Source organism: Harpia harpyja, chromosome 11 (genome assembly GCF_026419915.1).
Source record: "Harpia harpyja isolate bHarHar1 chromosome 11, bHarHar1 primary haplotype, whole genome shotgun sequence".
In the NCBI taxonomy this organism is placed as follows: domain Eukaryota; kingdom Metazoa; phylum Chordata; class Aves; order Accipitriformes; family Accipitridae; genus Harpia; species Harpia harpyja.
In genome coordinates, this window is record NC_068950.1 from 44,287,044 (window position 1) to 44,310,432 (window position 23,389).

General features: G+C 53.0%; 1 protein-coding gene across 1 annotated transcript in view; it reads left to right on the forward strand.

Annotated features, from left to right (window-relative positions):
• The window catches only part of SGIP1 (SH3GL interacting endocytic adaptor 1), a 55,548-nt gene extending 36,842 nt beyond the window's left edge, over nt 1–18,706 (forward strand). The window contains exons 15-25 of the mRNA XM_052800952.1: nt 2,722–2,843; nt 3,708–3,834; nt 6,544–6,603; nt 7,470–7,529; nt 12,889–13,000; nt 13,410–13,565; nt 14,047–14,179; nt 14,472–14,674; nt 15,225–15,289; nt 15,883–16,047; nt 16,574–18,706. Of these exons, the coding sequence (XP_052656912.1) occupies nt 2,722–2,843; nt 3,708–3,834; nt 6,544–6,603; nt 7,470–7,529; nt 12,889–13,000; nt 13,410–13,565; nt 14,047–14,179; nt 14,472–14,674; nt 15,225–15,289; nt 15,883–16,047; nt 16,574–16,596 (1,226 nt within the window). The 3' untranslated portion in view covers nt 16,597–18,706. The remainder of the gene's footprint in view (nt 1–2,721; nt 2,844–3,707; nt 3,835–6,543; nt 6,604–7,469; nt 7,530–12,888; nt 13,001–13,409; nt 13,566–14,046; nt 14,180–14,471; nt 14,675–15,224; nt 15,290–15,882; nt 16,048–16,573) is intronic.
• The last annotated feature ends 4,683 nt before the right edge of the window (nt 18,707–23,389 follow it).

Consider the following 23,389-nt stretch of genomic DNA (forward strand, 5'->3'; position numbering starts at 1 on the left):
AGAAACGTTTCAGGCAAATAATCTGAGCAAGCCTCAGAACCTTTCAATCTGTTGCAGACAGACAGGTCATGGCATACTGTCACCCTAGGGCTGCTGAGACCAAACAACTCGCGGCTCAGATGTGGCATGGGTCTGAATAGCACTTGGTCCCTCTCGGCTGCGAGAGCATGGGTGCCCAGCTGGGTCTGGAGAACCGGCTTCCAGGGTGAATCTCTCACAAGGGCAGAACCTGATAGGTGTGTCTGGCATGTGCTGGCTGGCTGGCTTCACCTGCTTAATTATAAATGCCTGTGTGCCCATTAGGGCAGACGAGCTGGTCCGAGGTCAGCTTACACAAGCTCTCCCGCAGTGCTTGAGAAGGTGCAACCTGATCGTGTTATTTTAGAGGCTGACCCCAGGGCACTTACTGCACCGGCGCAGCTATGACGTGCAAATCCCCGTCCCCGCATCCACCAGAAACTATTTTTAAGAGCGTTACCCCCACAGAGCCTTGCAGGCACCTCCACCCGTGCTGGCGGCGGTGGGAGACGATGGGTGCGCAGCTCCCCAGCCCCGTGCCCGACCGCTGTCACCAGCCTCACGTGAGCTTGAACGCCGTGCCATCTGCTTTGGGGGTTTGCCACCTCTGGGGGGGTCTTGGGGGGTCCTGGGGATGTTGTCCCCCCCTGAGCGTGGCTGTTGCTGCGAGTGTGGCTTTGCTTTAGTGGTGGTGGCTTTTCTGTGCCGGCGAGGCGGGTGGGTGGGTGGGTGGGGGTCTGCGCAGAGGCTGCAGCATCCCACTGCCGGCGACACTGGTCGGAGCTGGGATTCCTCCGGGAGATCGGCAGCAGGGAACAGCAAGCTTCTTCCTACGCTGCTCTCCGCCCCGATGCCAACTGAGCGACTGCCTTGCGTGAGCGGAGATCCGCAGGATGGGGACGTGCCGGTGGCTCCGCACGTGGGGATGGATGGAGAAACCCCGCTCGGCGAGGGCAGCGCTACCTGTTTGGGAAGATCCGCGTCTCTTCCCCAGGAATTATCTCCTGTCTCAGTTCGGCATGCTTTCCAGCCCGCCGACACCTCAGCCTTACCCAGCCCGGCGCGGGACAGCGACCTGTAAAAATGCAGAGCGTTGAAATATGCACACAAAAATTGTGCAAACCTTCAGCGAGCTTCATCCCGCGGCAGCCCGTCTGATCCTGCACCCTTCCTGCTCCTGCCCTCTCCACCTTTCCAAGGCTCCCGTTGCTGCCTCCGGCCCCGGGACTGTCCGGCTTTCGGATGCCGTGGGGCAGGACCCCCTCCTGCCTTCGCATCCCATGGGAGCCCAGCCTTGTGGGTGTCACCGAGACGGGGCTGGGGACCGGCATCCCAGCGGGCTTCTGATTTCGTGCTGATTTACAACGTGCTGCCACAGTTTCTTCTTGTAAAAAATATCGAGGTGTGCATCGGTCTCCCAGGGCCCTTCAATACCTGAAGAATAAATCTCTCTGGATGAAAGCTGACCTCTGGCAGGGCTTTGGCTGAGCACCCTTGAAGTTTCTGCCTTGTGACGCTCATTCAGTGCTGCTAGGTTACTTTCCTGAATAATTCCTATTTTGCCAGGCTTTTATTGGGATAAGGAAGGAAAAATTCAAACTTTGCTTCCCAAATTAGGCTTCTAAATAAAAATGGCTTGAATTTTGGAGTTGTGTAAATGAATGGCCAGGATTTACTCTCTTTAAACAAGCTGAACTCTTGCCTTCTGTCATTTACCTCTCAGTCTTGTTTCTATACATCTAGCTTTGATATTTCCTTAATCTGAACTATCGCCTAAAAAACTTAGTAAACTGATTCTCTTGTAAGCGGGGAAAAATAAAGCTAAAGACATCATCTTACTGTCAGTCTGAGCAAAACACACCGCTCTGCCGCTCGTAACGCGCTGCTGTGCTCCACGGAGGTTGGTAGCAAACGCCAGCTCAGCCGTTCTGCAAAATGGGGTCTGTGTCCCCCCCGGCTCCTGCCGCCCATCTTGTCTTGGTGCAATCTCTGACCGCTCTGTACAGCACCACTTATTGCTGGCCTTACCCTGGAAGGAATTTCTGTACGTGGAGCAAAACAGCCTGCTGGGCATCCTCTTAAGCATCCGTTAAAATTTCTATTTGATTGCAAAAAGTCCCCCTTTGCAGCAAGGCAGCAGCTGCTGGGGACCACACGAACCGCGACGGCAGCACCCTCTTGTTCTTTCAAACTCTTCCAGAGGGCTGGGAAACGTGTTGCGCTCCCAGCAAATCTGACGATCCTTCCTTTCCTTCACTCGGACAAAGCTTTGCCCCTCTCGCCAGGACCCCTCGTTCCCGTGGTGGGGACCAACCTTGCTCGCCGGCTGTGCCGCTCGTGGAGCCCCGGGAGCTGTGGCATCAGCTGCTGCAGGGGTTAAGCATCGTTTTCCTCCTGCCCGTGTCCGGTTTTCAGGAAAGCCGTAACTTTCTCCGATTTTGCACAGCGCTCTTGGCCAAGGCAGCCCCTGCCAGAAACACATCGGCATCAGCGATCCCCAAAAAGCTTTTCTCCCGCGCAAAGCTGCCGCCGTGGAGCAACGGTCGAGGGGAAGCTCACGCGGGGCGTGCGTGGGCACCCACGCCGGCTCCTGGGCGAGAAGCCTTCGCTTTGAGACGGCGTACGGGCGGGCACGGGGGTCCGGGGGTGGGCAGCCACGGGGGGGCCAGCCTGCGGCACGCTCACGGCTCCCATTTCTTGCAGGTTCTTCGTCCCCGGCTCGTCCCGGCACGCCGCTGGCCGCCTGCGGCACCCCCCCGCCGCCGCCGCCCCGGCCCCCCTCCCGGCCCAAGTTGCCCCCCGGCAAGCCCGCCGTCGCCGACGTGGTACGTTACCGGCCGCGAGCGGGGGACGCGTGCGTGGCGGGGGGCAGCGGGTCTGCTTTTGCCGTCCGGTGAGACGGATTAACGGAGCGGAGCGAGCGATTAAGAGCAAGTAACGGGCGGGCGCTGCCCGGCCTCGTTAGGGTTTTCTATAATTTGTTCACCGGCAACGCCAACCGCGGGCAAGCGGTGGTTCGCAGTTACGGTAAAGGCAGAAAATGGGTGTGAAAAGGGAGCGTGCCCGTGGGAAGGGTCCGGCTGTGCCCGGCTGCCCGCGGGTAACACGGTACGGGTCTGGCCGTCCCGGGAAGGGTGTCTGGTTGGGGGGGGGGGGATGCCCGGGAATCCTTGGTGGGGCTCCCCACCGCCGTGCCGCACCGGCTGGGCTGCCGGGTTCTGCCCCACCACCGCAGGCTGCTTCAGGTAAGTCGTAGAAAACTTTTGGATTGATGTTACAGATAAAAAATTATCCCCAAAGGAGCCGTAAGGACACAACGAGCTGCTCTCGAGTGAGCTGGCACGTGTTGGGCACCGCTCCCTTCCCGATACCGGGTGCATTAAATCCATCCCGTGGCCCCCGGAGCTCCCGTCCTCGGTGCGGATGGGGACTTCAAACACCCAGACTCGTGAGATGGTGGGAATCGTCTGCCGTTTTTCTAGGTCCGGACTCAAACGCCATCGGCACTAAAAGAACTAAAGTTGTTTGGTTTTGCACTAACCCAGCAGGGCTGCCCCGGGGTGCCAGCAGAGCCGGCTGGCCTGGAGGTGCAGAGGGTTACGGCTTCAGGCAAAAGCTTCTGTTTGTTTGATGTTAATGTTGCTGTGCATATTTTCTTTAACCTTCTGTTATTTTATGTTTTTCTACAGTCCAGGCCTTTTAGCCCTCCTATTCACTCATCCAGCCCTCCTCCGATAGCACCTTTAGCCCGTGCTGAAAGTACTTCTTCCATATCTTCCACCAATTCCCTGAGTGCAGCCACCACTCCCACCGTTGGTAAAAACATACAGCACTGCTGTTCTTTCACCTTTCCTACCTCTAAATGTCCTTAAAAGATTCCTTGAAACCTTTTAATTTGCTAGATTGTTCTTCAGGTTCATATTCATTAATTTGCATCAGGTTTTTAAATGCAAAAAGGGATTCGGGGAGGGTGGGGGGGTGACAGATCACAAACGTGATGCAGCTAGGGAAGCTTTCTTCGCGGCAGCTCCAAACGTTGTGAAAAATGAACGTTTGGTGAAGGTAGAGGTTTTCACCAAGTGAAATATAATATAAAATGTGTTTACGGTCTGTAAATTTGGTCAAAATAAGCTTTTTTCGCAGGTGATGCTTGTACCTGGAGGGGAGGGGGGCTGGAAGCCAGACCTTGGGATCCAGGAGACGACTAATACCAAATCTCTTTGAACGTCTTAAATTCATACTTTCCCTTGAAGCGGTAGTAGGAAACGGGGTCTTGGAAAAGGCTCTTCCAAACAGTTAGCTCTACACGCCCTAGACCGGAACAAAGCGCTGCAGTTTTCTTTTGGAGGAATGTCCTGAAAAACATGGGTTTTGCCAACACCCCCAGGTGCCTGCCGGGGCCTGAGATAAGAAATGCAAATAAAGTCTGGCTGGCAGCTCCCAGGCTCCATGGGCTGGGTCCCCCTTTGTGTCCCCCTGTGTCCCCCTGTGTCCCCCTGTCCCCTCGTCCCCTCCCGTCCCCCCCTCTTCCATCCCACCCTCCTCCATCCCCTCCATCCCAGCTGCCGGCGCATCCTCCTCCGCCATCCCTGCCATCCCACCCGGCTGCCGGCCCCACCGCCCCTTGCTTCCCGCAGCTCCATCTTCTACCAGGAACAGCCCTCTTCCATTTTTTTTCTTTTCTTTCCCTGTTTTTTTTTTTTTTGTGACGAGCACGCCTGGTTTGCGTGGCGGGGAAGGAGCTTTGCGAGCCGTTGCCGGCGCAGGCTGGCAGACGGGCTCTGCGGAGGGAGCCGAAACCCCAACCCTCCAAAAAACCAAACCCGGCTGGTGCTCGTGTGTGCGCAGCCACGGTCCTGGCCGCAGCGTTTCCCACCGGCTGTCGCCTTAGGAGCCACGGGGAGCGGCAGCATCGCCACCCCAATGCCATCTTTGATGGCTGGAAGACGATGGGATGGCCTGAGCCGCGCGGCGGGTGCCATCCCCGTGGTGCCGGTGGCCGCGCGTGCCCGCCCGAGCCCTCCCCGTAGGTTTGCTGGAGTCTCCGACCTGCGTCTCCATCCTGTTGTTTGCTTCACCCTCGAGATGTTGTAGATGCTTGTACCTGTTCGCCGGCTGTCGGTCACCGTCACGGCATGCTGCTGGAAAAAACAAAACAAAAAAAAAAAAAAACCAAAAACGCATCTCAAGTAAGGGGCCAGCCTGCCCCGAGCATCCCCGGTGTGTCGGCTGTCGGTCCTGTCTGTGCCCGCTGTCCTGCAGCTTTGGCAGCGAGCTGCCGTCGGTGGGGCTGGCGGTGGCCTCGGCCGGTGCCCGTGGGCACGGTGGCCATGGGGTGCTTGGGGTCACGGTGGTAAACACGATTTTGGTGGAGGGGAGCAGCCAGGTTGAGGACAGGGACGGTCGTGGGGACTTCAGGAGGCCGGGAGAAGCGACTATGAAATGGGGGCTGCGTGCTGGTCCTGTAGGCTGAGCAGGCGATGGGTCCCTTAGGGTCTCGTTTTAATTTTTTTTTTTTTTTTCTCTCTAACGCATATATTTTTGTGAACAAAATCTGCTGCTTGATCTTTTTCCTGAGCAGCGGGGGCTGACGTGGCTGCGGGGGGGCGAGAAGCTGTGCCCGCTGGCCCCAGCAGCTCCCACCCCTTCCGCGGGGGCTTTCCTTGAAAAAGCCAAAACCAGGGCTCTCGGGTCACCCCTTGGCAGGGGGGACACTGAAGAGGGCAGCCAGGAGGAACACCCCCAGATTGCAGGTTTTGCCCTTCCAGTTCTATGCAAACCAAGTGGCGGGTGCTGCGTTGCCAGGATTTGGCCTGGGAAAAGCCAGACGAGGGGCAGGCAGGGGCAAACGGGGTTTGGGACCCGCTCCGGGAAAGCCCAAGCATCTCCCGGTTGTTCCCACCGAGGCAGCCAGGGCGAGGGTGGGCACCGGCGCTGGGCGAGCATCCACGCGGCGCTGGCCGTGCTGCACCGGTCCGCAAACCCAGAGCAGAAGAGAAAGCACTTCCAATGCCTGGGTTCGTCATATGGGAAGAAGAAAAGATAAGGTGGAAGGTGTGCAGGGCAGGGACGGGCAGGTCTGTGGGCACACGGCAGTGGGTCGGGGACCACTGGGGGTCCCGTGGGACCGGCCCGGGGCTGGGACACCCCAACCTGGCCGGGGCTGCCCGCAAGCCCTCAGCTTGCCGCCGGGTCCGTCTCCACCACGCTCTCCGTCTCTCGTTTCCCGTGGCAAAGTCCGACAGAGTTTGTCCGAGAGCATGTGGAAGAGTTATGTCATTTATTTGTTCTCCGTGCTGTTCTGGTTTGCTTTCGTTGTGGTTGCACGTGCAGTCTGAATAATTTATTGCAAAGAAAGAAGCTGTTATTTCTGTGTCAGCGCCCCTTCCGTTATTTTTCTCATTAAAACCCTTCTCTGTCTTTTTTCGTTGATACAGCGCGCTGCTTGATTTCATTTGGGATTCGTTTTTTCATTCTTTTTTTTTTTTCCCCTTTCTTTTGCGTTTCTTCTGCTTATGTTATCAGAAGATGATGCTTTTATTGACAAACTGCCCGCGTTTGAAAGGCGCTGTGAAACGCCTGCAGGTACTGTACTAGCAGGGCGCTTTCGAGACATCTGGCTTCGGCGCGGGCGGCTGCGGGCACCCCGAGTGCCCGAGCCCCGGCACCCACCGCTCGCAGCACCTTGCATGACAGTTTCTCTGGGACAAAAAGGACTGCGAGGTGAAAGGCTATCACCTCCTGAATTCAAAAAGGTTACATTGACAGCTCAAAAAGCCGTTTGGTTTTTTTTCCCCCGCCCTACCCCTAGTTATTTCAACAGTACTTGGTGTCTAGCGTGGCTTTTGAGGCGGTGTGAGTGCAGGGAGCTGGTGGTCGTAATGGGAAAGGAAAAATTCCAGCTAGGCATCTCCTGCTCTGTGTGCGTGTGTCTGTTTATCTGCAAGGTTTATGTCCTGAAATGCAACAGAAAACACCTACGTTTCACTGTCACTTATTTTGCACACCGGTGTAGCATGCGGTTGCAGCATCCCGCCGGGGAAACGCTCGCTGCTGCTGTTGTAGCACGGCAGAGACGTCGCCGGAGGTGAAGAGCATAAGGCATGTTTGCCAAAATCAGCGCAGTTAGAATATGTTAACAGACTGCATGAGCCAAGAAGCCTCTTCCACTCTAGGCAAAAAAAAGAGACACACATGCCCCCCGCCAAAATCCTTACCAAGCGGGCAAAAATACTCTTCCATCTGGGCTTCCATAGCTTTGCTTTCTGCTTTCTGTTTCCTAAGCCAAAACCAGAGTTTAAAAGCCCCCCCTTTCCTTGCACGTGAACGGCTTGCAGCGCCTCGTCCCCTCCCCGTAGCGAGATAAATGACCTGCTCTGTGACTCACACTGTGTCCTTCTCTCTCCCTCTCCTTAACCTTTCCCATCCCGCTTCAACTCCTGGCCATACAGAGAATGAACAGCCTTCCCTCGTTTGGTTTGACAGAGGAAAGTTTTATTTGACTTTCGAAGGTAAGTAGTGCATAGCATACCTGGTAACGACTTGCTCCCCTTCCTCTTGCTCTCTGACTCCCGGGGTTTCCTTCAAAGGCTCCAGTCCGGCTTTCCGTGCGAAATGCTATGGCTACTTAGATGACATCGCAAGTTCGACCAGAATAATTTTGATTTGATTTGTGCCATTCGTCCCGATGATCTGTTTCCCTGTTTATTTATTAAACAAAAAAACCAACCCTCAAACAAACCAAAACCCAAAAGAATATTCTCGTACCGAGCCTGCGGTGAAAACCAGAGAGCGAAACCGCTTGCACTGCCGAGGAACTTGACTCTGTCAACCAGGGCTTCTTTCTACTCCCCCTCGCAAGCTGCTCGTTCCCCTGAGCGGGCTGTGGCACAGTGCGGTTAATTAAAAACCAAAGGGCGACGGGTTCTCCGCCAAGCCGGGGTCCCCTCCCCACCTCCCATCCGATTTTTCCACGGCGAGGTGTCGGGAGCGTGCCGGCACCGCCAGCAAGCATAGCCAAAATGCCACCAGGTTGTGCTGCCGGGGCGGCTGGTCGGAGGCGATGCGGGTTTTGGGGTCCCTCGTTGACGAGAAGACGCGTGGGGGAGGACGCAGGGGGAGGAGGGCTCGTTTTGGGGCGGATGGCAGCTTCTCTGAGCAGCATCGCATCTCGGATGGAGCAGGGGCACGGGTGCCTGGGCGGCCAGCCCCGCTCGGAGAGCCCCGAGGCTTTGGAGGAAGCCTCATCTCACCGACAGCGTGCCAACGTTTTTCTTGAAAAGACGAGAAAAGCGGGGAGGTTTGCTAGCAGCAGGAATAGGTGCTTTAAACCCCCAAAGAAGCGCTTTGAAGCCGTAGCGGTGCTCGCAGGCAGAGCTGGGCTGGGGCTAGCTGGGCGATGCTGCTGGCACGGGGGGTGCCGGAGCACGGTTCCCGTGGGTCTCGCCCGCTGCGAAGCCTGCGATCCATAAAGCGTGTCCCCTCCGGCAAACAGCCGAGCGGCCCGGGGTTGCGCTGCCCGGCCGCTGAGCACGGGGTGTTGGTGTTCACGGAGCAAACCCCGTTTTGGCGAGCGTGATGCCGTAGCAGCAGCGGACGGCAGGGACGGAGGTGGGGGTGACCAGGGAGGTTGGTTTCTTCTTTCCTGCCTTTTTGCCTTTTAATGGGCCACAGCTGCCGGTCCCCGAGGTCCCCGCTCCCGATCCTCATTGCAATTTTGCTGTTTCCAGCAAAAAAAAAAAAAAAACCCTTCCTGGGTTTCCTTTCCCAGGTGCCAAGTGCCTGCCCGGAGCTTCGGGAAGAGCTGAGCACGGCGGGGCAGGGGCTGGCGAAGGCTGTGCCGGCTGATCGCGCGTTATCTATTCCTCCGTACGTGTACCCCGGCACCGCGCATCCCACTGACCCCCCCGCTCTGCGTTTCCTCCCCCCCCTCACTCGGTCTAGCACCAGCACTGCGAGCACCTCTAGCTTTCGGGGGTTTTCTTGGGGGTTTGCGTATTAATGGGTTTGAATGGTATATTTGAATTTTTGTACTTTGTTCTGGCAGTGTGAATGGTCTAGAATGGGGGCGAGGGGGGGTTGTCCAGGGCATGCCGGCTGGCCGGCACAGCAGCAGGGCTGCAAGAGCGTGGCACTGCCTTCGGGCTCATCTCGTGTCCCAGGAAGGAGCTATTTCACTTCCACACGCTGGATTTCCTGATCTATCCCTACATCTTTGTGTCTAACTTAAAAAAAAAAAAAAGCCAAATTTCAACGCTCATCTCTAGGGAGGTAAAAGGAGATCTGCTGAGTTTGGCATCTGTAACTCAGGGCATGAAATGCCGGAAGAGAAATAATCTTCTCTTTCTGAGTTTAGGGGGTTTTTTGTGCTAAGATCCCTGTATTTGCAGAACGTGGGGTAGTTTGTTCCTGTGTGAAAAGATGGGGTGCAGCTTTGGTGATGCTGTCTTGGATACAGGGGCAGAGCTGTGTACCAGGATCACGGTCCTTACTCCACGTCTGTATTTTCCACCTCTGTGTAGGGAAAAGTAAGGCAAATACCCTGGTGCGCTGCTTATGGCTGGATCCAAATCTCCATAAAGTGGATTTTCTTTTTTTCCAGTATTATCAGGTCATTTTGCCAAAATGAAAAGTTTGTAAAAACGACTTCTGAAGCAGTCACTGAAAAGCCAGATTTTTGTTGGAGGCATGCCACGGTAACTAGACTTGTCTCTCAAGTTTCTGGAAAAGAATTCTAGGGCTTAAAATAGATTATGCTTTTCTTTTTACATTAAAGTTTTTATTTAAAAAGTTATTTAGTCTCTGAAGCCATTAAGAGAAGAATATGTAGGTTTATGAGGGAAGAGTGGAGGGAACCGAGAACCCTGAATGCCAATTACATCCACATGATTTTTATTCCAAGTCAGATGAGAAACGTGGAGGATGTTTTGTTGCTGTTGCTGTTCAGATGAACTCAGATTTTCAAAGGTCATCTGAGCCCAGTAATAGAGATATGCGAGATGAGCCGCTTTATTCTTGCACGCGTGATTTTTCATTCTGGGGAATGAAGACATTTCATATACGTACAGAGAAATGGTGGAAGAAATGAGAGACTGAAAATCAGGGAAAAGGCAGGTTGGTATGAGAGACGCCTACCCCTCGTTCTATGCTCCGGTGCGGGGTCTAGGCTAAACCCGGCTGCAGTCGGAGCATGTATGTGTGGGAGGTGGGTTTTTTTCTCTCCCAAAGAATAATAATTATATTGCCAAGGATCATGGGCTTTGCTGCTGCTGGACGGCTAAAGACCATCCTCTCGCCTTCCCTGCTGAGCAAAGGCTGATGTTGCTCTGCTGGGTGATGCCTCCAGATTTCACCCTTCTATAGCCAGTCTGCACTGATGTTTTTGAATCTCGTCTGTACTTCTGGGTGGATGTGATGGGAATATCCCACCGCATTCGGCTGGATTCGACGTGCTGAGGGGCCGTTGCTCTGGGTGTGGGGAGCAAGGATGTGCTCGCTGCGCTCTCTGATAACCCACCAGTGGTGTCTATGGAAAGAATTTTTTAAAAAATACGTTAGCCTACCCGTCTGCGGTGCTGCCCCGTGGCCCTGCATGTCCCCTCTGCCACATAGCCAGGTATTGCAGCGTGGCTGCGATAATCGGTGGTTTTGGGGAGCTGCCCGTGCCTTCACGCGCGGTTGGCACCGACATGAAGCGTCTGCTCTTTAGTGGGATGTTTGCCGAGTCCCTGATGCGTGGCTCGGGGCCGTGTCCTCACAAGCCGAAGGCTTGGGGAGCCGCATGCTGCCTCCCTGGGGTCGTTAGGATAATTAATGCCTGGGTGGCGACGGGTCTGTTGCGTGCGGGTGAGATGCTCAGTCTGCCCATCCCGTGCGCTGGGACAGCCGGACGCGCTGCACTTACTGAGCATCGTTATTCCAGGCTGCGGCTGAAATCACTTAGTGCCCTGAGTCTCTTAAGACGTACGACCAAGAAGGAACTGTGTGGCCACGTTAATTTTTTACACCCTTTTAGGCTACATTAGACATTTGAAGGGACAATCCCAGCACCCAGAGAGGCTCACGCGTGCCTCTAGGACAGAGCAACTTTGGTTCGATACATTAACGCACTGCCTGCACGGATGCTTTTGTAAGGTGTGAGGAATCCTCCTCGTCTGCAAATGCCACGTTTTTTCCCAATTAATATATCAAAACTCAAAGTGTAATTTAAGTGACAGAAGTGCTTTCCCCAGGAGACGTTACAAATCCTGATTTCCTGCACCCAAACCCTATCATTTACTCGCACAAAATTTGCAGCAGCAAGCCAGGACTTTACTGTACCTCACACAAAACCCATGACAGATTGCTTAGATGCGAGGCAAAAAGCAACAGGCAGCGGTGGGAAGCAGCAGTTAAAGAAGGGAGGGGATTATTTTTGAAGATAGTCCAAGCAGAAAAGCAGGAGCTCACCAGAAACACGCTGCATTTTGCTCGGTCGCTTTGCTTTTCCCTCGCCCCTTCCCCAGGCCGGCATTTAATCTTGTACGGCTTCGGCTGGAGCTGGCACACGCTTGCATGCTCTAAACGAAACCCTGGGCTAAATTAATAGCCCGTTTCACCTGCCTGATTCAGACCCTGTAAGTGAAGGTAACAGAGTAAGGGGGTGTCGGGGTCCCTGGGTAAGCCTCCAGAGACCTTTCCCATTCCTTCGTAGCTGGTTTGAGGCAAAATAATCCTTGTGCTTAACCTGATGTACAGACTATGATATAAAAAAAAAAAAGGTTTCAAAACAGTGCATTGCAGAAAAATAGATAAGGCTGAACTGGTGGTGCCAGGGCAGAGGTGGTGACCTCTCGAGGACTTTTTGGGTGCCCGGGCGATCAGCGCCTTGTACGTCGGGTGGGTGACCCGACACTAACGCCGGGGTGATCTTTTGGCACTTTCCCCGGGGGATAGGCGAGAGCTTTGCCGTGCCAACAGCCCCTGCTCGCTCTCCTTTTGGTGGCAGGCATGGGGAGCGGGACGTTGCCCCCCACATCAGGGTTTCCAGCACGCCCGGGGCTTCTGGTGTATGCTTGCAGCGGTGCCTTCATCCTCAAATATTTTTCGGAGACAGGCATTCCTGGTCAGCAAAGGGAAACCCGCGTGTGGTCACGCAGGGCTGATATTTTAGAGCCTGGCTAGCGTCCACGGACGCGCAGCACAGCCGAAGCAAACTCTTCCTCTATTTTTTCATCATCTAAATAAACCGCAGACCGATTGCTCTAGCTTTTGCACCCAGAGTCCCACGTTCTCCTCCGTAGTTCCAGATTTCTGAGGGTTTGCAGATTTGCCCTCGCGTACCGCGGGCTTTGCAGGGGGAGCAGCCGTGCAGGGGGGGTTCGCCGGGCAGGAGAGGGGAGCGTGCCGGGGATCGCAGGGGTCCCCGCAGATCGGGCTTCCCGCAGGCAGGAGTTCGGGCAGCGTCGGGAAGGGAGGAGACCGCCGACATCCCGCTTTCCCACGGGCAGCCTGAGCTCTCCGGCCAAGGGACAAGGAACCTCCCCAGCCCCTCTTGCCGGGGCCCAGAAACCTACTGCAAAAAACTGTCATGCAAAGCCTGCCGTGTGGCAGTCCCCCCCCCGGAGCCGTGCCGGGGGGGATGCCGCTGCCCTGCATGCTGCTCGTGGCTGGGGCTCCTCCATTATTTTCTTTGCTTGCTTTTGAGGGGGGATAGATAATTGTAAACAGTTTTTAAAGCCTCATCCAAAGCCTGGGGGACTTTTTCTTAATATTTGCCCATAAAGCTAAGCTGGGGCTCTCGGTGAGCACCCCCTTGCCCCAGCCCGGGGAGGGGGGAGCGGTGCCTTTTCCCTCTATAGGTAAGAAGTGGAGGTTTTTGCTCTGTTGCAGGCTCGTCGCGGGGACCCAGCCCCCTCACCATGGGGGCACAGGACACCCTGCCCGTCGCCGCCGCCTTCACGGAAACCGTCAACGCGTACTTCAAAGGGGCTGACCCCAACAAGTAGGTGCCGACCGACGGGGTCCGGGTGTCGATACAAGGGGGTCCTGGGGGTCAGGCCAGGCTTGGGGTGCTGTCGAGGCTTCGGTGAGCATCTCGAGGGATGGGGAGGGAGGAAAGGAGGTGCTCTGGGCTCGGCACACGTGTGCCGGGGTGTCAGCGCGCTGCGCCAGGCGCGGGTCCAGGGTCGGGATGCTCCCGGGGCATCCCCATCCCTAGCAGGCTGCCAGCCTTTGCTGCTATTCCAGCTCGCTCTGGTTGAGGACCACAAGAGGTTTGCTCCCCCAGCGCGGCGGGTGGGAAGCGGTGGGCTGCCACCGCACCGGCCCTGGTGCGAACCCTCCCGTCCTGCTGCATTTTGAGCCTCCCCCCTTCTTTCCTCCCCCCTCGGTCTCTGTGTTCGGCGCTGCAGGTGTATCGTGAAGATCACGGGGGAGATGGTGCTGTCGTTTCCAGCGGGCATCACCCGACACTTTGCCAACAACCCCGCTCCGGCGGTGCTCACCTTCCGCGTGCTGAACTACAACAGGCTGGAGCACGTCCTGCCAAACCCCCAGCTCCTCTGCTGGTAAGCCCCCGCCTCGCCACCATCCCAAAGGAAGGTGGATTTCCAGAAAATTAGGGTGCTTTGCAAAAATACATGGCCCAAAGTGTCTTCCTTGGAAGCCTGCCCTGATTGCGGGAAGGAAACTCTCAAGCCCTTAAATATTTGCCGGAGTACTCCCTCTGAGAGCAGCCCCTTTGCCAGGCAGAAGAGCATCAGCAGAGAGGAGCAAGTGCTTTGATGGGGTTTGCTTGTTTTGTGCCTCGCCCTGCTCATTAGACCTCCTGTTTGCAAAAAGAGATGACCTACAGGTTGCATCTGCTGTGCCTCCCCAGAGGTATCTGAGAACAAGCCAGAGATGCGCGGGAAGGAGGCAATATTTCTCTAAATGCGGGATTAAATGCAGTCCCAGCTGGCAGCCGGCATTGCTGCCCTGCATGCTTTGTAGAGAAGCTTTCTTCCGCCGAGGCGACTTACGCGAAGGGTTAATTCTCCCCCTGTGCAGTGACAACACGCAGAGTGACGCCAACACGAAAGAGTTCTGGGTCAACATGCCAAATCTGATGACTCACCTAAAGAAGGTATCGGAACAGAAACCACAAGCCACCTATTACAATGTGGATATGCTCAAATACCAGGTAGGGGTTTTTTTGTAAGATAAAACTGTGCCAAAAACGTGCGCTTAACTTATAGACGTAAAAGATGGTATTTCCCTAGTGCAGAGTGGAGATAACGTGAGTTGAGGGCATGCTATCCCGCTAGTCCCTTCTGTATGTCACTAGATTGCCTGATTTTGAGTCCAGTACAAATTTTCTATGAGAATACAAGGTATTGTCTCCTCTGAAACCAAATGCAATTACCGCGTCTGTAAAATGGGATTTCTCCCTTCACCCCTACGGAAACTAAATGTTTTTTCTGTCATTTTGGAAGGTATCTGCCCAGGGTATTCAGTCTACTCCATTAAACCTTGCAGTGAGCTGGCGGTGTGACCCTGCAAGCACTGACCTCCGCATTGACTACAAATACAATACAGAGGCAATGACCACACCGGTAGCTCTAAACAACGTCCAGTTCCTCGTCCCCGTCGACGGAGGAGTAACCAAACTTCAAGCTGTGCTTCCTCCTGCTGTCTGGTAGGAATTGCTCACCTGAGAAAGAGCTCGTTTTTTGTCCCTGCCATGTCCCTGCCTTTGTCAGAGGTGTCTGCGGGCAGGAGCTGGAGGCAAGCTGGGGGCCCAAACCTCTCCTCCTCTTGCAGGAGGAAGCATGCAACCCCGCTCTGATTTTTTTTCTTGCCATTCCCACAAGCAAGCGGGTCAGAGCTAAACGCGTGTGTGCAGGCAGCAGAATAACAACCCTTATTCCGTGTTTTGGCTACTTTTACCAAGGGCTCAGAGGGATGCATGGCCACCGCTGCCATAGGCACAGGCGTGCGCGTTTGCAGCGGGGAAGCAGGGCACGGCACGGCCCCGCTGTCGCTCGCCCGTTGCTCACCTGCAATGCAAGAGCAGCGTTTTCCTGCTCGGGTCAAAGCCAAAGCCAAATCTAAGCTCCAAGAATTGCAGCTCTGAAGGGTGGCACCGGAGCTGCTCCCCCAGCCCACCACAGTCTTTAGCAAAATTCAGATGTCTCCTTCGTAACTTCTTGTTTCCTACAGAAATGCTCTTCTTCGTGTGTTTTTAGGAATGCCGAACAGCAAAGGATATTGTGGAAGATCCCCGATATCTCTCAGAAGTCAGAAAATGGAGGTAATCCTGCAAATGTGCATGTTATTAACTCTGCATACTTAAATCAGACACTGACCCGTTTATCATGCCTGCGCACAAGTGCAGACACACAGATTCCTGCTGGCGCTTGCCGGGGGAGGATGCTATTTAAAGCTAGGAGCAAAGAGCTCTGAAAAGCAGGGCTACGTGCCACTGGTACTGTTTTGCCAACCGCTTTGGCATCTCAGAAGGGTATGAACGCACCGGGTTTGGATGCGGTTGTTTGCCACATCCTTTGCTCCGTTGACCCTCTGCATTCAAAGGCTGAGGCCCCACGTTGCATCCCCGTCGGGGGGACCGCAGCCTCCCGCGGGTCACTTCTCCATGTGTCACACGTGCGGCTCAGCTGCTTCCTATCGCTGGGGTGTCTGAAAAGTAAAAATCCGCTGGGAGGATGAGGGGATTTGCCTCTGCCCCCCCCGGGGGATGCTGCTGGCTCGGGTACAACCGTGGGAGTGGGCTTCACTTGCAGCGCTTTGGGCATCTCATTGCCTTTGCCGGCAAATTTGGCCCTGGGATGCGCAGCGTGCCTCTCCGGGCTTGTAAGGGTCTCGTGCGGGACTTTTAAATCGCAGGTGTGGGGTCTCTGCTGGCCCGATTCCAGCTCTCAGAGGGGCCAAGCACCCCGGCCCCCCTGGCCGTGCAGTTCACCAGCGAGGGGAGCACGCTGTCCAGCTGCGACATCGAGCTCGTCGGCGCTGGCTACCGCTTCTCCCTCATCAAGAAGAGGTTTGCAGCAGGTAGGTGCCTCGCCGGCGGCTTCTCTTGGGATGGCAGTGTCCCTGACGGTCCCCTCCGGCTGTGCTGGCATGCCTGGGACTGCTTTTGCTCTATATTTGTTGACCGTTCAAGCCCAGAGGTCCCACTGCAGCATGGTGGGACGGGGCTGGCCGGTGGCAGAAGGGCAAAAGCTCCCTTGCATGAAATAAATCCTGCTGCCGTTTACGAGAGCCTTGAATTTCATGGGCTCCTTTCTGCTCATGGGTCCTGCATGAAAGGCAAGGTCTGGGGATCTCCAGGAAGAGCTTTTGCCCCATTGCTGCAGAGAAAGACAAGTTATTTCTCCTTTTGCCCCATTGCTGCAGAGGTGGACGAGTATTTTTCCTTTTGCCCCATTGCTGCAGAGAAAGACAAGTGTTTTCCCGTGTGCCGCTCGTGCGTGGCAGCAGCGTGGCCGTGGGTGCGGGGGCCGGCAGAGGCGGGCGGCCATCCCCCGGGAACCGGGGCTGCTCCCTCCCCGCAGCTGATTTCTGATCCCGTTTCTAGGTAAATACTTGGCCGATAACTGATGGAAGCTTATGCAAGTCTATGGAAAATAATATGGAAAATACCCAAGGACTGCTGTGCGTGGAACGGGTTTTAATTACAGTTTAAGGAAAATGAACTAAATCCTGCACTCGGGACATTTCTGTTGGAAGTGTCGACAACTTTCAGCATTTTTTTTCCTTGGAAAACACCGTCTTGACCAGTCCTACAGTATTTACTTCTAGATGTAACATTGTTAATGGTTTTAAAATGTAATTATTGTATTTGTAAATTGTACTCATTCCAGTAAGGCTGTATTTTGGCAGTTAGACACTTGAGTTTTAGCATTTTACCATTCATGAAATGGATGTAATTTAAACTGTGGTATATAAATTTAATAGTAGTACTGTTGAATGGCACAATGCTTACAGAGGTAGATTACATTTTGTCAATATATACGATTTAAATACAATACTGATAGCTGTTATGAAGGGGGTGCCTCATAAAAAGAGAGTTAAGTAGAACCGACAAACTGATCTACTTTTTCTTCAGTCCTTAGTATGTCTCACCGTGATGAATAAAAAGCTCTATCTTCAGGTTTAGCTGGTTTAACTCCAGAAAAATATTGCTGTAAATGTGGAGGTTCCTAATACAGTCTCCCAGCAAAAAGCAGAGAGAAATGTCACCTCTACAAAAAGTTATTTACTTCAAATTTCCATTGCAAGAAACCTCCGTGAACATGCCCGTGTTCTCTTACAGCCGCAGATTAACCGTCAGGAGTCCCAGCAGTGCGTGCATAAGCGACGAGCGCTTCTCTTTGCCCCATGTCCTTACACTTTGCAGAGTTGCAGATAAGGAAATCAGCAGGCAAAGAGGCTGGGTAGTAAATCTGAGCTTACAGCACTGTCCGGAAACGTTATTGCTGTTTTTAGGGTTGCATTTTCCGAGCAGTCTCCAGATTTTCAGTTGCATTTCTACGTTCCTTTGCTCGCTTTTTCTGGGTTTTTTTCCCTGTTTTTGAAAGCCCCGTGGGTTTAGAAAATATTTTAAAGACATGCAGCTCCCCCACGCCTTTCCATTTTACCAGTTAGGCAAGAAAGCATGTATTTACAAACACTGGAAGACAAATGCAGCCCAAGCCTGACCCTTGGTGGGACACCCAGAGCCGGCTGGGGCCGGTGCCGGTGCCAGGGGAGCAGGAGCAGCGCGGGGGGCTACCGAAAACCCACGGGGCAGGAGCTTGCCTTGCTGGTATCAGGAGCAGCTATCTCGTGGAGACGGGAAAACACGTAGAAGTGCTAAACTGGAGGGTGCAAAATTGTCCCTCCGTGTTTTCCCCAAGCCGACGCGGGCTCGGAGCCGGGCTCCCGCGGTGCGTGCTGCTCCTCTCGGAGCATCGCCTGTGCAGCGCTTGACTTCTAGTTGACGTTAGTCTCAGCCTACTGCTGGCAACATGGTGATAGCGTTCATGGCATTAATGGTGCGGCATCTGCCAAGGTGGAGAGCTTGGTTTAACGGGAGAATTTGGCGATACGAGGAAAAAAGAAGGGATCTTTTGGAAATGACATGCAGCTGCTGTTCAGATGCACAGGGAAGCATAGGAGCATCCGCTGAACGGGGTGCTGGGGACTTTAGAAATATGTAAGATGACAAATAGTGCTAATTTTACAGTCACAAGTGTTGCCAGGATTAGGCTTGTGCATTTGCGTTGGAAAGCAGACTGTGCATGTTAGGAAGTGCTTGCTCACAGAGCAGTTTGGAGTGACGTAAGAAAACAGAAATCTGTGCCCGTCTTAGAAGAAAACAAGAAAAATCTGGAGATATTTCAGTTCTGAGATGACTCCCAGACCGAGATATGTATGGTAGGGTGCTTGAGTTGTGTGCATGCTCACAAAAGGTATCAACACAGAAGATAAAGCACAATTTCAGTTATGCAACTTCATACATCTTTGCAGTTTTTGAAAGTACACTTGCCAGTTCTCCTGGATGGAGTGTTCAACTCGGTTAATAATTTTTCCCCTGAAATGGAAATATGTATAAACTGTGTAACCCACCCCTTTCTGACATAGGAATATAGGGCAAAACCTAAGAATCAGTTTTTGCATAATTGGTTCATGCTGTGTACAATTGTTATAAACTCATGCTTCCAAAAGAGATCTATGTCATAGTCCTGAAAATAAGGATTTTATAATGTAAATATTACCAGAACATAGATATTTTACTTTATATTTCATTTGAAAGACAAGGTGTTTACATTAGCATTGGGTTTTTAAATGCTTTTTGAACAAAAAAACCCATAACCCAAAGCTCCCAAGCTTGTCCCATTTGTGCTGTCCCACAAAACAGAGGTCATATTTTCTGGGTGCGTGCTGGTGCTGGGATGCAGCCCCCGTGGCCTGGGTAGAGAGATGAGAAAGTCTTGCACCCTTTCTGGGGCGAATTGGCTGCCAGACCCGAGTCCGGTGTGCCGGCACGCTTGCAGCCCTGCAGGGACACGGTCCCCCTCCAGCCACCGGCAGGTGACACAAAGCAGCTATTCCCAGCCCGCGACACTGGGACCAAAAACAAAGCGGTTTGGGACAGGTTTTTTGCATACTGCTTTTGCCAATTTTTTGCATAGTGTTTTAGTTCACTAGGCGTTTGCTCAGGAGCCTTGACCTGTGCGTCTCCGCTTTCCCTCCCAGCGCGACCTTTGCGAGGAGATGCCGCTCCGCATTGATGGTTTAGTTTTCCTGCCCTGCTGGTGTCTGAGCAGAGAGGCAGAGTGGCAGAGTGCCCCGGGGATGCTTATTTTGTCGAGTATTTGTCTTCTCGCATGCCGTACGAGCGTGGCACCCCGGCGTTGCCCCGCGTGGGGAGGGGGAACGGGCCAGTTGCATTTCTAAGTCTGAAGTGTAGGAGCCTGGTCTTCTTTCTGCCTGGCTTTGAGAAGGTGTCAGCAGAAAAAAAGATTATGGGCAGCAGCTTGGGATGTATCAGACTTAAATTTAGAGCACCAAATAGGGGCATGTATAGGGATTTTTATCCCCAATTCTGGCTTCAGTAGCAGCGGCGAGAGCCCCTGGCTCTGGAGAGGGCACGGGGAATGTGCTACCCTGTTGCATTCAGGGCACTCAAGCCCTGCAGGCTTCACCTCCGCTTTTAGGCAGGAAAAACTGCGTATCTTCAGGGAACGCATCTGTTTGGTACTCCCTGCCTGCTAGCAGAGAGCAGCTATGTCCGCAGGGAGCTGAAAAGACGGCGATTCAGTTGCCTGTGAGTCACCTGCATTTCTAGAGCTAAGCATCAGCGCTCTGTTTCTGAGCATGTGGTCCAGCAGGTCTTTTGCCAAGTCAGGCTGAGGCTGAAAAGGGGGCTCAGCCCTCCAGCACTGCCCAGCACTGCCACCCCTTAACTCCGCAGCACTCAGATCTAGCTATCTGAGTAAAAAAAAAAAAAAGATAATAAAGGAGGCATTCAAATAATGCATGCACGGAAAGGCTTTAGCTTGGTTACTTGCATGGACCTTTCCCTTTAGACTGTGTCCTCAGCCACTTCTCCCCTGAGGGACTTTCCTCTGGGGTCCCCAGTAGCCACCAGCAGCCCATGCCTGCAGGGTCACGGTGCCGGCTGGCGGAGCGGGAGTGATTTCCCCGTGGACACCCGCAGACTTGGGTCTTTAGATGTTAGGAGCAGGAAGTCTTTTTTTTTTTGCAACTTTTCTTCTGTTTGTTGCAAATATTCACGATTCTCAGCCAGCTTATGGTGCTCCTCACAGGAGACGTTTCAGACCAATTTTCTACTTTAACAATATTTCTTAATAACTATGAAATTGCTCAATAGTATGAAATACTAGCAAATAAGAAGCTTTTCATTTGCTGTTTGCGTTTGTTCTTAAATACCACTCCCCTGCTATAAAGCTGGTTCTTATTTTTGCTGTAAGGCCACTGTCCATTAAACTCTTGTTCCTGCCCAGCTGGTGTGAGTTTTCAGTGCGTACATGTGTGGCTTCACTCGCAAAAGCTTTATCACAGAAGTGCAATCTTGTACCGAGGAAGTTACACAACTGCGCACTCCTCCTGACGCAGGCTGGACTTAAAGGTCTTCCTGCTGTTATTTGCTATTTCAGTTAAATTAATTTTGCCTTCAGTATGCCCTTTCAGGATTTATCTGTTAGAGGTTTTTTAAAACATAGGTGGGGAAAAAAAAAGAAGTTTATGTTAAAGTGACATCCCGTTTTGGCCAGGCAGGGAGGGGATGGGGAGGGAAGGCAGTTTTCCAGGCAGGCTGCAGGCACCATCATACCCTTGCTGCGGGATGCTGCCGGGGTATCTCTCTCGGCAGTGCCCAGGGTTTGGGCTGTATGGGAAACACCAGAGAAAGATGCTGCTTAAACTTATCATTTTGAAGCCACACACACCTGCAGGTGAGAGCCGTCTGCCTTCTCCTTTTAACGTGAGCACAGAGACCCAGGGTAGTTGTTTAGTGGCCGGTCGTAAAAATTGGTCAGCTCTCGCACGGGTGATTATTTTCCCACCGAGGTCCCTGCCAAGACCTTGCCATGCTGCCCATACCACCACAAGTCATACTTGTCTTCGTTTACCTAATGCTGGATGATTCCAAGCAGCTGGCAATGGCACTCTGTCAAACCGCAGCTGCAGAGATTCCTGCAGCACGAGCATCACGTAAAGAGTCTCCACTTCACTTTCTTGCAGCAGAAGCATTTTTAAAGGGCTGAACTGCAATGAAAAGGTGTCATATTTTTAAACAACCTAAGAGAGAGTCAAACATCTTTTACTAAAAATGTTCGGCCCTTCTCGGACCTCTCCTTCAGTTCCACGTCTCCCTCGGCAGTGGTGCGGTTCCTGTGCCCACCGGGCACCTGGTGCAGTTCTGCATCGCAGAGGAATCCTGCTCCATTTTATCTGTTTTTTTGGAAATACAGCCCACAGGTCTGTTACCCAAACACCCAACACCTACCTGAGAAAGCCACTTCAATACACTGAATATGGAGTGCTTTTTTCCCTACCCTTTGTTGGTTTTATATGAAAATGTCTTGGTTAAAAAACTTAATTTTGAAGCTTACCGTGACCAAAATACGTAACATCATCACATTGTACTTTCCTGGTAAGGAATTACTGTCTCAAAGAATTCATTTCATAGCCAGAATTATTCTTTTCTTCCGTTTGTTAAGATTTCCCAAGGAAAGTAATTCTTGCAGAGCCGGGGAGATTTTATGATCATCAGTATTTTAATTCTTATTTCACTACAAGGCTAGAAAAAAGATCTGCAGAAACACCCCCCACCTCCTGCGTGACCTCCCCTATCACTTTAGGAGGGCCTGCAGATAACGCTGCTGACAATTGTTCCTAAAATCACAAGCGTTAGGGTGGCGATGCTCTTCAAAGGTTTGCGCATAAGCAGGACTTCACTACAGGCCAAGCAGTATGTGACAAAACACGCCAGGTTTTAGCGAGGTGTTCAGAATATCTTATTCCTCCGTTCGAAATCTCTCCCTTTCTGGACAAAGGGCGAATCGCCGCGGACGTGCCGTCCTGCTGTCGGATTCGTAATCCACACCGGAGGGGTTTTCCACTCCAAAACGCTCCAAGGTTGATGAGATCGCCCGGTTGCTTTGACGGCATAATCCGTATGGAAGCGTTAGTCGTGGTCTGAGAGAGGAATCGAGTCAGGTTGTGGTTCGCAGCTCCGGTCCTGCGGCCGCGGGCTGGTGGGTGGAGGGCGCAGGGTGCAGGAGAACCTCGCCGTGACACCTCTGAACCCAGAGGAAGCCCCAGAAGTGAATTGGATTTCCCCGGGTATCACCCTGTATCATTTTATGAACTCCCTCGTGTATAAAATGTTTATAAATATTTGTGGATTAAGATACACAGGTCTATTTTTAAGATTTAAGTTAAATAAGTTAATTAATGGCTGGCCTTTTTTGCCTAAACGTGCAATGAGATATATTATACCTTTAGTCTACGATGGCCTAGGTACTGCTTAGTCTGTGATGAAAACTTTGCTGCTTACCTACTGTTCTCAGAGAAAAAAAACTGTAAAAGACGTACAGGTTTGTTGCACACAGACTATTGCAGCAAAGCTTTGTATTTGACCACTGGTAATATGAATGTGTTGTATTGACTTGTTGAAGATAATCATGAAACAACATATTTTAAATGTTACTTGCCTTATAGATTAGAATACGACTATGTGGATATCATTTTTGTAAATAATGTTTTTTATAAATGTCTCCCCTCCATTCTCCCCGTCACCCATTTCACAAAATCTTGAATATGCAATTATTTACCATGCATAACGTTGCAACAAATAAATCCCCGCGTCAGAACAACGTTTATTAATTCTATACATAAGAACCACATTAAATACCCGATTGAGTTGCAATTTAAATGTGATTTTTTTTTTCCCCCCTCCCTCGAAAATAAACAAAAACCGTAAAAACGCTGCTTTCTCCGAGTGAGCTTCGCTTGCACGCGCGGGAGCACCCAGAGGAGCCGGGGCAGAGGTATCGGGGGCTGCCATGTCCCTGGCCCGAAACATGGCTGCTGCTGGAGCTAACGCGCAGCTTCCCGGCTTGGGGACGGGTCGGGGTCGGCACGTGGGGACGCGTGGGGGGTCCGCAAGGACCGTGGGGACGAGCGGAGCTTGAGGGGACGCACGGGGGGCTGCGGGGACGCGAGGGACCGCGGCCGTGGGGGCTTGAGGGGAACCCATGGAAGCCATGTCAGGGCTGCCGGGACGCGTGGGGAGCTGTGGGGGCCGTAGGGACACACACGGGTGTCTGTGATGGGAGCACGCAGGGACCCACGGAGCCTGCGGGGGCTGTAGGGACACGCA